Here is a 17,202-nt window from a genome sequence, read left to right as displayed (position 1 = left end):
GTGGAGCTCCTGCTGTCAGCCCTGGGGTGGCAGCAGCAAGGGGCACTAAGTCTGCTGTGAAAAGTGATATTGATAAATATCACTTTTCACATTGCCCCCATTACTTTTGTGCTGCTGCTGGCATGGCACTGCCTTCAGAGCTGGGCACCCGGGCCAGCAGCCTCTGCTCTCCCTTCTGCCTTCAGAGGGGGCTGGCGAGGGGTGGGGGCGTAAATCACAACAGACACAAAGAAGGGGGGCCACATTAAATAAGTTGAGAACCACTGATCTAAAGTATCATTCATATATATAAGTATTAAACAAGATCAAATTTAGGAAAATAGCTTGGATTAAAATTTTGTGCACCAAATGTGAACCCAGAGCAAACATGTATGACTAAGTTTTTTCTCTCTCTCTCTCTCTCTAATACACACACACACACACACACACACACACACACACACTTTTGCAATGGAATTTGGCTATGCAACCTTCACTAGAATGGTATGAAAAATGTCTTTGCAGTAAAAGGAACGCACTTGTTGATTGTACTGAGATTTCCACTTTGGAGTTATTTTTACATGATTTCAAGATGGAGAAGAATTTGTCTTCATCACATGTTCTCAGGTTATCGTATTTTCTGATGACGTCTCTTGTTTTGCTTTCTTAAGAGGATTTTTTTGAGTATAAGCCTTGAAAGATTTACACAGTTCCTCCTCATTACTGTTCTCAACTGAGCAAGGAACCAGGTGGTTAGCTGCTGCTTTCATTTGGAGCCTAAACAAGCACGTATGCTCCTAGCCTTTAGCTATAGTTTTGAAGCTTTGAATAAATCTCAGCAAATAGCGATAAAATACTTATTTTTCCTGATTTTTTTTTTTTTTAGTTTTTGGAGAAATTATTACAAGAAATAATAACTTGACCCTTACAAGAATTTTAATGATCTAACATGAATCACTAGCCAATTCTTTTTATTTTAAAAATCCTTTTATAATTCCTTTCTCTCCCCCTTCCTCCTCTTCCTTTCTCTCTCTGACAGTTTAACGTGGTGTAATAGCCTCATCCTTCGTGGCAGCATGGCCGGGCACACGTAGGCAGTATAGTTCCATGGCTACTGACTGAGAGCTCTTATCACTGGAATGACCCTCTATTTTTGTGCTTTTATTTCATTTGTTGCTTCCTGCTCTTAGCCGCAGACTGTGGTTATCTGAAACATGCAGGGTGGTGTTACATCTGATGGTTGATTTGATATATTGTTGTTAGTACATGACTTGGTATCCCGAGACTCTTTTTATGTGATCCAGAATGAAATAGGGGAGGAGACCCACATGAAGGAAGAGTGTCCTGTTTGTCTTGGTGTATTGCCTGGACAGACCACAAACACTGAACTGAGAGCTGCTGTTGGTGCTCTGGAAAGGCAGTACTGATTTGGTGCTATAGTTATAGGTTGTCCAGCAGTGGCTTCTGAATTACTGCCCTGTCACTTAAGACCCTGCATTCAGTGGATTTACCTATTGAATAGATGAACCAATTGAATATTTCCCCCCCCCCCCCCCCCCAGTACATTTAGGGAAGGAAGCCTTTGACCAGAAGGAATCAAACTGGAATCCTTGGATGCATCGGAGCAGTATGTGCCCTGTTGCTGCTGCTTATTTTAATCTATTGTGATATAGGATGTTTCATCTCTGCCACTTAAAATTGCTGTGAGGTGCAGAGGACCTGCAGCGTTTGAGTTATGGCTGTCTAATTGGTGCTGGCACGCTGTAGACAGATTCTAATGTGTTTGGCATCTTTCCGTGCCATTGGGACCACTCAATGCTTCTTTGTGCATTGTACTTCCAGCTAGATACAGCGCTTTGATTTCTGAAACTGTTTATCCTTAGGGCCATTCAGCAGCAAGGTGGTGGTTACTCCCTGTGGGAGGTAAACATAACTCAGGTGCAAATGAGGGTGAGATCATGAAAAGAAGGATATATAGCCTCATTGCCTACTGGCTAGTTCTCCACACTGTCATTCTGGAAACTGGCATCTCCAATAAGAGAAGATCTCCCATCTGATTCCTCCAGGCATAGCCAGTAAAGGGTTGGTAGGCTCTAAGAGATTTGTGTTCATCTCGGTCAGAGGTGGCTGTGATAGACTGTCCTGAAGCTTTGTTTGAAAGGAGCAATGGGGAAGTTCCTTTGGGCTCCAACATGAATACCGCGTAGTAATGGGCAAGACTCCACAGGCTCCCATAAACCTTTCACGGGTGGATTCTGATTCTTGTAGGAATAGTAAATTCATTCCGAGAAGCCACCACCAAGACCAGGAACCTCACCTCCCCCTTAATGAAACCAAAACATGCTACTTCAACCTTGCTTTCCTACAACAAGATTAAAACAAAATCCCTTTAACAGGGGTGGTGGGAGAGAACTTGAGAACTGATGTGTGTCTGTTCGAGATTCAGGTACGGTGCTCTGGTGAGGTGTAGTTGTAATGCCTAAATCGATAGAGCCCAACAACTGAAGGCTTTTAATCCTTCCCTTTGTTTTCTCCTCTTTTCTGTTACATCTACCTTGTTGAATTCCTGTACTAATATTGAGGCTGTCACAAAATATTGACTCAGACTCAAAGGCAACTGTAAAAGTAGAGTCGTTCCTTTCCCTCGCTGGGCTTCACTTTCCAATGTACCTTTGTGCAGTCAGTCAGAGGGATCCCAGAAACTTCCTGCAGAATGTTGTGGTTGTGATGAGAGCCCATGCAAATGGGTAGCTCTTTGCAAAAATCTGACCACATTGTGACTGTTTCGGCTTGGGGAATGGAACTGCGCTGCTTAAAATCCAAACTGTGCTGCAAAATCATGCTATGCCACAAAATTAGACTATTTAAACCCAAGTTGTTTAAATTGGTTGGGCGATGTTGGAAGGCTGCCTAGCTATAGCAAAGAAATGAACAAAGTTATTCTTTTATGGGCTGTTTACATATTCACTATGTTTAGGCTGGGGCAGGATGAAGGAATTCATAGTACTGAAATGCTAGATTACCACATTTTACCTCTGGAAAAATTTCCATATGTACAGTACACTTTGGGAGAAACTTTCAAGCATTTTATTGTGAGTTTAGGGAACTTTCAGCAGTCCTAGTAATAACTTAACTGAATTAATTACTGACATGCATCACATGGTGTGTTTGCTTCCTGCCTGGTTTTCCCCCATCAAATAGATTTAGTATCTAGTTGTGTTCTTGGAGATATGATGTCTTTCAAAAACATAGCTGATGAAAGCGTATTTTCTTACGATCAATTTGAACATAGAATCAGTGCATGGAATCCTGCTCACACAGTTCAATATTATTTCCCCCCCCCTGAGCTTTTTAAAGAGAGATTAATGATTCTTTATAAATTAAGCTCCTTATTTTCCATCTCTCATTCTGAGATATCATTAGAGCTTTTTGAGCATTATTGAGTCAAATTCACCTCTGTTGTAAGATGGGCACAGCTCCACTGGAGTTGCACCGCTTAAACCAGAGCTGAATGTGGTTTACTGTAGCTTATTGTAATAGCTGGTTTTAAAAACACTTTCTTGACACTTGCAATTTAAACCATTTCTCCTTAAGCTAGCAATATTCCCCCCTTTGTTTATTTTGTTAGACCTCATGAATGTCAATAAGTGAATGACATTTATTCATCGCCTGTGTAAATGAGATGATTGGCATTCTGATTTCAGACTGCCTGCCTGTCTGTAGAGATTTCCATTTGGAGCTATTATTTCAGGCTCCCCTGTGCTTGCTCCCCAACGTGTGTAGGCTTTGTAGCTTTCAGCAATTTAGGTATTTCAGGCATTAATTTTTCTCACTTGTGAAAATATGACTTGCATTATAGAGTGCAGCCCCCTGCCAAACTCCTGTGATACTACAGCTTAGCCCATGATATTGGGGAGAAAATGATCCTTTAATATGGATTTCTCTCCCCCTAAATTCGTTTTTGTCACATCAGCCAACGGAGCACATGTTAAAGCTATGAGGAAAACTTAACTGCCCAAGTCATTTCTTAGAACAGCATAGATTCCTGATTATAGCTCCCTCTGATAACACAATAACACTCTCTGCTTCTCCTTCCCACATAGGTGGAATTGAGATTTCAATGGTTTTTCCTCCATGTTCTTAAACTGAGTCTGGTGGGGAGTAGGTGGCGATGGGATGTAGAGGCTGGTAAGTAGGATGAACAAAAGTCACTGAAAACCAGCAATATCCCTGTTTTCTAGGCCTGTATTGAGATCTCTGTCCATTTTTACATGATGTGACCCACACTTAACACAGTGTAGCGTTTTTGCCCTTTCTAATGACTGGACTATGAATAGACTCCTACCGCCTCTAAGATAATGGACCAGATTTGTTAGCTCAAGCAATAGAAGCCCATGCTTTTAGAATCAGTGGTCTTGGGTTCAATACCCACAGACCTCCTGCACAGGGACATTGTTGCATACAAAAGCCAGTGATTTTGTCTGGATTTTGTATCCCACTGCGGACTGGCCTTTGCAAGGGCCAGCGGATAGCAAACTGATAGCAAATTGACTAGGTGCATGTGCCATACCTTGTGAGGACAGGTGTTCGCGCTTTGGTAGTCCCTCCCCCCCAACCACCAGAGAGGTGGTCTCTCACATTCCGCTCAACTTGGGATATGTCTACACTTAAAACGCTGCATTGGTGCAGCTGCAGCACTTCAGTGAAGACACTCTAAACCAATAGGAGAGAACTCTCTTGTTAATCCACCTCCCTGAGAGGCGTTAGCTATGTTGGGAGGAGACGCTCTCTCGCCAACATAGCGCTATCTACATGGGGGATTAGGTTGGTATAACTACATTGCTCAGGGGTGCGGGTTTTTCTCATCCCTGAACAATGTAGTTATACCGATATAGGAATGTAGTGTAGATCAGCCCTCCTCCCTGGCACATGTGTTCAAATTTACAAGATGGGAAGGAAGAAGTTGGAAGGACGGTTGCTTGAATGAGGAAATGATGGAGTGGGCTCATGTTACAGACACTCTCATAGTCACCTGATTCCTGCCAAAACATCCCCTCCCTGTACTCTTCCCACTCATGATGGCAGGTGGCCCATTTTTTTCATGTCACCTATTGATAACAATATAAAATTGTCAGCTAAACTGTGGTCCTCGTGAATCATTTGGATCATTAAATTGGAGCATTGTATTAATATGGTTTGATCACTTTCTTTCAGGAAGGAGTTCATACCTACAATCACAGCTGTTGATTTGGTACTTCCCCAAGATGTTAGTTTCTCTCACACCGTATCAATAATATAGATCCAGTCTTTGCAGCCTTGTCTCTAAACTGTTGGTGTGGCAACACATCATGCAATAATTCTGGATTTCTGAAGGAACATTCATATGATAAGATGCCTTGAGCTTCAGGGATTAGGATGCCTTCAGGTTCTGATCAACCTTATTGAACTTTGTTTTGATGGACAGAACATAGCTTTCTTCCCTTTATGGCCATCCATTTTGGGCTATTGTGGATTTGGAGTTGACAGGATTGTGGTTAGAACCTAAAGAAATTGAATGCAGCTGCTGTTCTCTGTCCTAAAACTTTCCTAAATTGCTTATTTGGGGGTGAAGAATTGCTTTAAATGTGTTATGCTTCAAATGGAAATTTAGCTCATTCAAAGAATTCCTGGATTCCTTGAAGGAAAATGCCTTTACTGTGTCTGTTTTCATTTTGTGCATCATTGGTGTTGTTTTACCAGGCCATCAGAAGAAGTCCTCTTGCCAAAGGTGTACTGGCAATGTGAGTGTGTTGTTGTTTTTTTCCCCCCTCCTGAAATTAACTACTTGCTACTTTGCTTTTGGTTTCCAGGGTCCTGGTTGGTGCTCCAAAGGCAGATTCTAAATACAGCGCCTCTGTTAAGTCCCCAGGAGCTGTCTTTAAATGTCGAGTCCACACCAATCCTGAGAGGAGGTGCACAGAGCTGGATATGGGTCGAGGTGGGTAAATCTAACACTTTTTTTACTTACCGGTGACTGAAAGTTCTAGCAAATATCTTAGGGCCTGATCCAATGTCCCTTGAAATAATTGGAAAGACTCCCATCAACTTCAGTGGGCTTTAGATCAGGGCTCTAGGGCACACAGGTATAGCACTAGGAACTTGATCCCATTGAAGTCCAGTGGCAAAGCTCCCATTTACTCCAAATGGTTCACGATTATGTCCTACCTGAGGACTGGAAGCAATATCTTCTTGATGGAGGTCTCTGATTGGTGCTCTCTCTGGGCCACCATGTCAGGCTAATCTTTTTGGCCAAGCTTTTGCCAAATGAATGTAAACCAGGCTGTTGTCTTTTCCTTTACCTGCTTTGGTTTCTTTAGTTTCTGGAGAGGGATGGTTAGAATTGCTGCTCATGTTGAGCAGTTCTGCATTGATTTTGTGTGATTTTTTTTCTTCCCCTTCCATTTGAAGGGTGAATTATATACTGTGTTATAAACAGAGTAATCTGTGTGTTTGCTAATGGAATAATAACTTTGATTTATCCTACTTGCTTCTTATGCGAAAGAAAACAAAAACACATCAATGAGAGTAGTATGTTGTTGCATATGATCAGGACTAAGGTTGTACAAGATGCTGGTCAAACACATGTCGAGACATGGTCCCCTTCCCTTCCAGGGCTCCCAGGCTAACGCCCTGATCCTGTGATCTAATCCTTGTGAATGGGTCCTTATGAAGAATGAAACATATTTGATCTCTGTTGGTGAAAAAGAGTTCATAGTAATATTGCTGTGTTTTTGTTAACATGTTTTATTTTAACATCACTGTATGAACTTTTTCCTGACATCGGAACCAGAGAGTGCTCCATCGTAAGTTAATATTTAGGCTATTTCTATGCTGATGGCGGTGTGCAGAGTACATACACTGCGTGCCACCCTAGCAGTGTAGACATGAGGTAGACCAGAACCCTAGAGTATGTACCCTACACTGCTCTCTACATGCCCAAGCAGTGCCTCCCATGTCTACACTGCTATTTTTAGTACTGTAATATCCCACTGCCTCCCTGCTGCTGGAGCCTTTCCCCGCTGCCTCCTCTGTGTCAGAGCCTTTTACTGTTGAGTGTAGCAGCCCACTGCAGTGTGGATGCAACCTGCTTTATACTGCAACGTATAGTTACATGCACCATACACGCTGACGCAAGTGTAGACAAGGCCTTAGTGAAAGAGGGTTTTTGGCCAGTTATGTTTTGTTTTTATCAATAAAATTCTACTTAATTCTACATGTAAGTGTTCGCAAATATCTGTCTATATATTTAGTTTTGCTAAAAGAAACACTTATCCCCCCGCCCCACTCCTCGACACTACAGTAAGATGAGTTAATGGATGTAATGACAGATCATAGAAAGAAAGAGTGGAGCCAACTTTTTTAAAAAATGCCGAAGTCCCATTTTCTAAAGTGAATTAAGCACTTGTGAAAATGTTACTCTGCCAACACCACAGTGCTTTCCCCATGGTCTTCAGTGGGACTGATCATGTGTCTGAAGTTAATGTACATGCTGAAAGGTTCACTGGCTTGAGCCCTTAGATTTTAAACTCTTTGGAAAAGGGACTGTCTTTTACAGTGTGTTTGTACAGCATGAACCCAGCACAAGGGGGCTGTCATCCTGGGCACTATCCTAATATGTGTGAGAAATAATAGTGAGAGATGGGAAAGAGCGGTTTGATCAGCTAGCATATCTCTTACAAGGGCACATTATAGATATTTAAAAAACTAAATGCATCCTCCTCACCTGTCCCTCTCTCTTTTAAGGCAATACTCTGGGCACGCTCTGTGGAAAGACCTGTAAGGAGGATAGAGATGATGAATGGATGGGCGTAAGCCTGGCTAGGCAGCCCAAGGCTGACGGAAGTGTGCTGGTAAGTCCACCTTTTCCCTTGAGCTCAGTAGAGTGATCACTGCTGTGCTGACACTAATGATGAACATGTTGGGATTAATGTCTTCACTAGTGACTGACAGAGTCCAGGTTTATGAGCAGCGAACTCTGTAGTCCCTTCCTTGAAGCGGATAGAAAATGAACCCCAACCAGAAATTGGTATTGAGAGAAAGAAGACTTCAAAGCAGTAGCACCTGACTTGTCACCTAAGGGGCTTCCTCTTAAATTTCTGAGTGTTTAGGTCTTTTGAACAGAATGAATGGAACTTTGTTTTTCTCTGAATGCGTCTGCTAGTTCATTTGTTTTACAGATTGTGTGTGTGGGGAGTGGGGCATAAGTCAATGAATATAGTGTGTGTGTGTTGTGTCAGAACTTGTAAAAAATGTCAGATTTAGATATGCAGCTAAATTCTGGTCTTGGATGTGTGCATGAATCTTCCATTAATGAGGTAGCAGAGATGGGAATCAAAGTCGCTCGTTTGTTCATCTTTGTGGTACAGTCAACAGGCAAATACTGAGGGCCATGGGAGTTGATGTGCATGTTTGTTAAAGGGCAAAATTTGATCCTAAGGATGTGGAATTTATCTTCACAGGACAATGTTTCAAATCATGTGAACCTTCAAATAAATCACAGAGAAAGCTGGGCAAATACTGCAAAAAAAAAATCTGTAAATATTTATTGACATTTTAAAATGACTTTGGTTACTGTGTTTGCTCCTCCCTTGGGTTTGCTCTTGGTGAGTAGTCTAGCAACCTCACTGAAATGATATGTTCACTGAAATAGCAAGATTTGAGAAAATATTGCAGAATATTTGTGAAAAATGAATTTCAAGATTGTACTTGAGAATCTCCAACAGAAACCTTTTCTAAACTAATCCAATCAGAAAACAGTAACCTATCATGTGACCTATGTTTCCAATCCAATTTGGAATACTGAGTATATGGAACACATTGTCAACAAATATTTACAGATTTTTTTTTTTTTTTGCACTATTCAGCCAGTTACTTTAAGCAAATCACAATCAATTTGTGGGCAGCTTGTGAACAGAAAAACCTGAAATTGATAGAATAAATTGTTACAGATTATTCTGCTGTAATCACGGGCATATGAGCCAAGTAAGACTATTTGTAATAGCAGATAGGTAAGGAGTCCTCAAAAGTAGATATATTTCAAAATAAATACATATCAAATCAACTTTTAAGACAGGAAAGTTAATACCAATATTCTGTATCATGCCACTGCGTGGTGATGAGCATGGTCCACACCTGTGCAAGCCAATAGGAATGGAGGATGGTACAGTCCTTTGCAGGAAGTATATCAGTATCTTGCTAAATTGGGACCTAAATCCCCATAGGCAGGATTTTGTACCGCACATTGAAGTCAACGGAAACTGTGGCACTGACTTCAGTGTGTGCAGTATCAGCCCCGCAAAGAACCACTCTCCTATTGGACCAAAGGTAACTCTCTGTTTAGGACATGAAGACTAAATAGAAAAGTCTTTTATAAAAAGATATGACGAACCTATTTCCTAAATGGGACACTGTAAACCCCCTCCCCACCCTGAGCGTGGCCTGAGCCGCTCACCCTTGCTCCTCTCCCCACACAGGGGGAAGGCAGGGCTCCTGTGAGCAGCGATGCACATACTAGATAGGGTGACCATATTTCCCAAAGGCTGGGTCTGGCATTGCTGCTTCCTCAAGCTGCCCCCCACCATTTCTCCCCACCCCGCTTTTTTGACAAAAGTGGGTATTTGTCCCATTTGCTTTTGCCAACTGATCGAGTTGCCAAGAGCAAACGGGACAAATGCCCGCTTTTGCCAGAAAAGTTGGGACAGGGCTTAAAAAAGGGGACTATCCTGGCCAAAAAAAGACACATGGTCACCCTAAACAAAAATAATCTATAGACTGTAGCTAGACTAAAGTGCAAAGTGGCCCGGCATACATCCTCCTGACCTTGGATCTCATCATGAGTCAACGTTTTCAATAATCGGAGAGTTACGACAATACAACTTGGGTTGCCAGTTCTTTTCATACTTAAACTGTAAAATGCGTTCTCTTTCTCTCATTGGGAAAGGAACCAGGGACAGTGCATTAAAGCTTGGAGATAAGCCATGTCCCTTAATCTCACTCTTCCCAAATACCTGCCCCATTTATCATGTGTATCGTTTTTCTCCAAAGTGTTGCCATTTTTTTCATTTTAAGTAGCCAACTCACTGATGACTTTGAATCCTGCAGTATGGAAAATAAAATACATGCACTGAAGCTAAAGCCCACATGGTAAATGGCGGGAGGGATTTCAGTCAGTTATTTGTGCACTTAAAAAGTCGCCTGCTGGGCTCCAGTCCTGCAGTGAACTCCACAGAACCCTATTGACTTCATGCAGGACTGTTTGCAGGATCAGTGTCTTATTTTGTAAACTCCTTCAGGCAAGACTTGTATTTCCTGCTGTATTTTCTACCACACCAAGCTGGCATTTAATAAACAATAAGGCAAGGTTGCATTCATATGCTCTACTTGTTTTGCATTTTTATCGTGGTTCATGGCTGCACCACTTTTCCTTTGTATTATGCAGGTCCCCACAAATTTCATAGTGCAATGAGACCAAAATGTGTGACCGCAACTCTTGAATTCCACAACAATGTTCATTCTATTGCTATTCCCTCAGCCTCTAGCTCATAGCTAAAAACACTCATTGATATGAAATTTGTCATGGTGATTTTCCAGGGTGGATTTTTCACTGTGATCTCCAGCTGATCCATCTCAACTCACAGGACTCAGCTCCTGAGATGCTTAGGCTCTCTGGCTTGGAATTCCTTTCCCATCCATGGGCCAGTGAAGTGGGGAGCTTGTAGCCAGCTTCAGTGGCTCATCTTTCTGGCTTCCCAGGCCTCAGCTACACTGCACCATGCAGGGAGCATGCACTGTAATCAAATTAACTCCCTTTGGAGGGGCAAGCAGAAGTGCAAGAAGCAGCTAGAGGAAGGTCCTGGTATGGCAGGAGGCCACAAATGAAAAATGGCAGATTCCTTAACAAAAATGCCAATTCCATGGCATCTTGGAAAAATGCCAACTTCTACAGCCACAAAATTGAGTAGTCTGAGATGAATGGGGTAGACCAGGCCTCTTAGAGCTATTGTTTCAGTCTCTCTGCAGACTCAGGCAGGCAACACTGCATCGCTTACACTCAGCTCATGTTTTAACAGTTTGCTTCATACCCATAAACTCAAATTTAAAGAATGGAAAGCTGAGATTCTGGAGCAGAATTGTGGTATGGGACAAATTCTGCCATGGCTGAATACACAGGGCCTGTGATTTTATAGAAGGGTTAAATTCTCCAATAGAAACATAGGGTGGAGCACTGGAAAAGGCTGAAGCAACCCATATATACCAGTGAACAGAGTGATGTTTGTTCTTTTTTGTTTTCATTCATTCATGTGAAATGCTCATAGCTTTGCAAAGCTTTCAGCCCTGAGTCTGTTTTAAATATCCATGTTAAGCGGCAGCTCACTTTCTTGATCTCTCCCTCTTTCCTGCCCTCAGCATTTCACCTTGGCTCATTCCTGAGCAAGACCTGCTGCTGCTTTCCCCAATTTTCAATCATTTGTGCTGCTTTGGAAGAGATTAGTGGGTTAATATATGCGAGAGCAGCTTTCGGGAGGTAAAAAAATAACAGAATTTATAATATCACAACCCTTTATTTATCTTTCTATAGCTTAAAAAACACATTCATTTTTTTCCTCCACAATTTATATCCGGAATAACTTTTTTGTTTTTCAAATCCATTCTTTTCCATGACATTCTGTTCTCTGGTTTCATAGCTCAACTTGAATGTCAGCCTAGAGCTGTGTCTGTATGACACACTCTATGCAAATGTATATGGGTGCGTTTTTGCACTCCTAGTGCAAATGTTTCAGAAGAGAAACAATTTCCTGATCACTCTGAAAGTAAATATTATGCATTTTTAAAGAATGCTGACTGAAGAGTGCCCGGAGATTAAAATCACAACCAAGTTTGCTTAAAAGAGCCAGTAATTAAGTTCAATAAGCTCTTCCTTATGAGCCTACTAACATACATCTGGCTGTCAGAGTGCCATTATAAACAGCCTTCATATAATGCACGTCTCTCTGTAACATAAAATGTAGTACAGAGCTTTCCAAAGCTCCTTGAGTGCTTCATTATGCCTCTGTGTTAACTATCTTATCCAGTAAATACATGCATTTGGTTGAGTACTGAAGATTAGAACAGCAATAAATATCACTTCAAGCTGATGATTCGGCAGAGCTCACTGTTGGTGGTGGTCCATTCCATTAAAACGAAAAGAAAGCAGTGGTGATTTTTAGTGCTTTTCTACGGGTAAGAAACGGTCTTGACTCTGGTCCAGATTGAGTTTTGCTCTATCCATTCCCCGGTAGTTGGACAGAATGATGCGCCTGTGCTTGTTTTATAATGCGTTCCTAGGAGCGTTCAGAGGCTCCCAGAGGCAATGTGCTCAGCACTGAGGTGGTAAGATGGGGATCGGGATAGAGTGTTTTGCACCCTTCAACATTATGCTCTCCAGGCAAGTGCTGGCCTCCCAAAGGAAGTGCTGTCTTGTCCTCCTTGACTGGAAGGGCTGTGACTGGGATGTGAGGCTGACAGTGCAGTGAGGGGCGTCCGTTGGTTCTAACAGACACAAAAGAGACTCCATGAGAATGAGTAGGCCACGTTTGTGATCAGTATAAAGGGATGTGTCTGCGCTGCCTGCAGTGGAGCTATGCTGACTTACACCAGCTGGAGATACAAGTTCAAATTCAAAGCTCTTGCTGTTTCCCATTTCATTTCCTTTGATTCGTCTGAACTCTTTGGGGGTGAGGAGATTGGTGGTCTGTCTGGTGGCGAGGCAATGGTAATTCTGGGAGTGAAGGGGAGCTGGGGATGTGTAAGCCAGGTGTTTGCATGCTCTCATGCTGAGATTGAGAGGAGTGCAGCGTCCTGGGTTGACTGTCTTGGCTCTCGTTGTGGAGGGGTGATTGTGTTTTTCACCAGGAAGGGGAGGCGGATGGGAAGATAGAGGGGGGAAAATTAAATGTTAATTTTGTGCCTGTCATCCTTCCAGTCTTAGCATTCCCTCTACCTCCTTCTCCCCTCACTCCCATCTTATTCCGCTCCCCACCCCGCTTTCTTTTCTTCCACTAGATTCTACCCAGTCTACCTTTGCTTAGAAAAGGTTCTCCTGGTGTCACCTCCCATCACCACGAGGTTCTACTTGACACATTGCCTGGCACCTAAAGTGATAAAGGTATTGAGATCTGCTGTCTGAGCTGCCCTTGCTCCAAGGAACACACATCTCTGACATGGGTGGCTAGGAGGAGCCTCAAAATTTGGAATTTGTGGTGCCAACATTGGCAATGTCAAGTCTTAGCAGTGGAGGAACATGGCAATTGGAGTATCCTTTTTGTAGCAAAGGTAGGGTTCAGAGAACTAAGGAAAGGTGGAAGAGTTAGGTGGGAGAAAGATTGGGGTGGGTATTTTTGATACAAAGAGGTGTCCTGCTGCCTCACGTTTCAGTAACACATGTGATATGATCCATTCAGGCCTGTGCCCATCGCTGGAAAAACATCTACTATGAGACAGAGTACGTCCTCCCCCATGGTTTCTGCAATATCATCCCACCCAACCTCCATTCCAATGGTCGAAAATTATTGCCCTGCTATGAAGGTAAGGTGTTATTTCTCTGTCATTATGACCGAGTAGGTTTTCCTGTTGTCTCCAAAAATATCTACGATAAACCTTCATTAATACATTAAAAAAAGTACTGCTGACTCAGGCATAATTTGGCAGACGGATGATCTTGAATTTAAAAAAGGGGGTCAAGAAGATAATTGGTTTCCATGAGTAACTGTGTGTGGCTATGCTTAACTGATAGAATAATAAACTTTTTTGGAACAGTATCATAAGAAAACAATCAACTTCCTTATCCGGATGTCACCAGGCATGTGACATGAGTACAGCCACTCTTACTTGTTTGCCTGTTCGGCATTATTGATTAATAGGAAATGATCGCACCCATGTTTAAGAAATATTTTCAGTCTGACACTGTCATTTATAGGAGGGGAGAATTATTGCTTAAAGCCTAGATTTTAGGATACCAGTGTAACAAATTAGAATAAAGTTGCCTCTTTCAATTGCTGCTACTTTCAAAATGTCCAGCAGCGCCTGATGATTTTTTTCAGTGCCTCTCAAAATATTGCTGTCGTTCAAAATAGATCTGGAATGGCATTGAGAGTGAGAGGACTTGTTTCAGAATTTTGAACAATAGACAACTTTGCTCATTGTTTGCGCTCCAAGTCCTGGGTGCTTTAATTTTCCGGTTTATAAAAAGAATAGTCTTCCCTTGTGTGTTTTGTATGTGAATTTATATCCAATTTCATTCTTCAAAAACTCCAAAAGACAGCCTTTCCTGAACCCAAAGCAATTAACCAATCCAAAATGCACAGGTATGTCATTAGGGAAGATGGGGTATGTCCAAGCTTTTGCAATAAGCCCTTTGAGAAATATTCAGGGAAAACAGCTGCTTGGGTTTCCTAGGTTGGTCTTATGCATCTACGCTAGTAGTTCTCAAACTATGGGCGGGCCTCCCAGTTCCAAGAGAGGCACAGGTATGTGTCAAGGGAGGCGTGAGCTGCGTGCTTTTTTTTTTTTTTTTTTTTTTTTTTTAAGAGCTGGGGCTCGTGCAGAAGGGCGGTGCATGCCTGGGAGGCAGAGATAAAGGGGATAGCCTGAGCTCCTTCTCCCCACCCCCGACCCAGCCCAATCCCTCACTTGGGAGGCAGCCCAGGCTTGGTTCTCCTACTCTTTTCCCCCCACGCCCATCCCAATCCCTCACTGGGAGGCAGCGGGGCTCTGACTGTCAGTCCCAGGGTGGCAGCAGCAGTGCAGAAGTAATGGTGCCAATGGGGCACTAAATCTGCTGTGAAAAGTGATATTGACAAATATCACTTTGCCACCCTTACTTCTGAGCTGCTGCTGGCGTGGTGCAGCCTTCAGAGCTGGGCGCCCAACCAGCAGCTGCTGCTGCTCTCTGCTCTGCCTTCAGAGCTGGGTGGCGGTAAGGGTACTCTGTGTGTAAATGACTACAGACACAAAGAAGGGAGGCCCAATCAAATAAGTTTGAGAACCACTGGTCTACACTAATCCTCCCTCCCTCTTCAAGGACTGAAAAAGCACATGGGTTTGATGGAGTTTGATGTGGGCAAGACTTCACTGCCTTTGATTTCCAATGTCAGGAGCAGTCAGTGACAGGCTGGCTGCTGACATTAGTAAGTGGGGGAGAGTTAACACAGTAGATGTTTGTCAATTCCTCAATTGCTAATGGGTGTGTCTCTTGCTGCTTTAGGTTTTGCTCCAAGCCTAGAGATTGTTCAGACCCAGTACATTGAAGACAAAGCTCATAACAAAACTGGCAAACTTAGATAAACTATATATTACAGTGCGTGTCTGGAGAATTGTTTACCCACCGTGTGCCCAGCTCCCATAGGCTGCATTGGAAACCCATGTAACCAATCTCAAAAAATCTGTGCCCATCTGGAGACAGCAAACATTTGTGCTTTGAGCATCAGTAGAAGGTCCCAAAAATATTCATCTGAAACGTGTATGGTTTTGATTCCATATTTAAACCCACCGCTTCACTTGATCTATAACAAAATGTGAGGAAGCCATAAAATCCTCCTATCCTGAATACTGTCCTCTTTCGTTTGCTTGTCTTCCTGTTGGCAGGATCAGGCCAAGACTATACTTAAGCAATGCATTGTTTATCCTGCAATATTAACTTTTATTACCCCCCTTTTCCTCCTCCACTCCACACGCAGAATCACTTCCAACATTTCCTCTGAGTCCTTTTCACCACCTGGGTGTTCTTTTAAAAACTGTCAGTCTGAAATAATTGGAGAGAGGCAGCTCCTGGAAGAGACAATCGCTCGTGTTTCTCTGTGCATCATGGCTTCAGAGTGAAACGGCTGCTAGTCTGACAGGCTATTTGCCAGGAATTGCTAGGAAATAGAAATGTGTGGGCCCAGTATCTGTGAAGCGGCCAGTGGAAAATTGGCAGTTTTGGTGCACTATGCTATTGGTTTAATTTCATTGCATGCTAGAACGAAAATGGGAGGTTTGGGATTGATTTGTTCGTTCCACTGTTAGGCATCAAGTCACACAGTATCACCAAGGGTGACTGAGTTTGCTTCTTGTTTACCTCTGTGACTTTCAGGTTTCTATAAAGTAATTTGGCTTATTCTTCAAACACAAGGTACTGCTGTGATCAGTCATTGAAAGGATTAACTGGAACCCTCCCTTCCTATGGTCTTAGTGTTTTCCCCCTTAGCCCTTCAGAAAGTAAAGGAAAAAATCCTCCTTTTAGTGAACAGCACAGCCAAACTGAAGGAAAGAAATAAAGAATGTGGTAGAAATAATATATGCACAATGTAATTAAGGTATTTGGAGAATAAGAGCCTCTTCCCACAAACACTTGCTGTTAGGGGCAGTGCTTGAAGCCAACAGGAATACTCATGCTCACAAGCAGCATTCCAAGTTATAAGATGCGTTTGCAAGATCAAGCCCTGGGACTTCAGTTATCTATAATTGGAACAGTATAAGATACAATTATATAGGCAGTGCAGTATTTGCCACATAAGCTATAATGAGAGGCATCTAACCGCTGTACATGGAGCAGACGTATTGTTAACGTATGCTATGTATTTAGTAATGATTCGCCATATAATACAGATTCAATAATTAAAAACAAAAGAGGAAATGGAAACTTCCTTACTGGAGGGCAGTCATGAAACAAGATAGTAGTCTCGATGTGTCTTATTCTTCTCCAGTCTCCCTGAAACAGCTGACAGAAGTCTGGAAGCTATTGAGAGCTAATGAGAGCAGCAGAAGGCCTGCTAGTTAAGTGGAATCTTTCTGGCTAGGAGCTAATCTGATTTGTATGAACTGAAGTGCTTTGTGGGGCACAAAGCTAAGGCCTTCCAAGCTATACTCTGACTTGATTGTCCTTGCTTTTAATGGCTGCCAAATGTGGCCTACAAGGAAATTAGGAACCCAGCCATCCTGTCCCCTGACTCACTTAATGGGTAGAGATAAAGGGCTGCTGCTGCTATAAGAGACAATTTAACACAGGTGGGGACTGACAGATGAGATGGTTTCCTAGTTCTGTGGTGTAAGTAGGGTTACCATATTCAAACATTTAAAAAAGAGGACACTCCACGGGGCCCCGGTCCTGCCCCCAGCCTCGCCCCTTCCCCGCCCCTTCCCTGCCCCTGGCCCCACCCTGGCCCCGCC

General features: G+C 42.7%; 1 protein-coding gene across 2 annotated transcripts in view; it reads left to right on the top strand.

Moving 5' to 3' along the window:
• The window catches only part of ITGA9 (integrin subunit alpha 9), a 305,024-nt gene that overhangs the window by 14,533 nt on the left and 273,289 nt on the right, over positions 1-17,202 (top strand). For both annotated transcript variants that reach the window (XM_065399121.1, XM_065399120.1), the window contains 3 exons: positions 5,829-5,956; positions 7,762-7,868; positions 13,458-13,581. In XM_065399121.1, the coding sequence (XP_065255193.1) occupies positions 5,829-5,956; positions 7,762-7,868; positions 13,458-13,581 (359 nt within the window). The remainder of the gene's footprint in view (positions 1-5,828; positions 5,957-7,761; positions 7,869-13,457; positions 13,582-17,202) is intronic.

Source organism: Emys orbicularis, chromosome 2, assembly GCF_028017835.1.
Source record: "Emys orbicularis isolate rEmyOrb1 chromosome 2, rEmyOrb1.hap1, whole genome shotgun sequence".
Lineage (NCBI taxonomy): Eukaryota > Metazoa > Chordata > Testudines > Emydidae > Emys > Emys orbicularis.
Note: the sequence above shows the minus strand (reverse complement) of the source record. Positions and strands in the feature narration are given on the sequence as shown.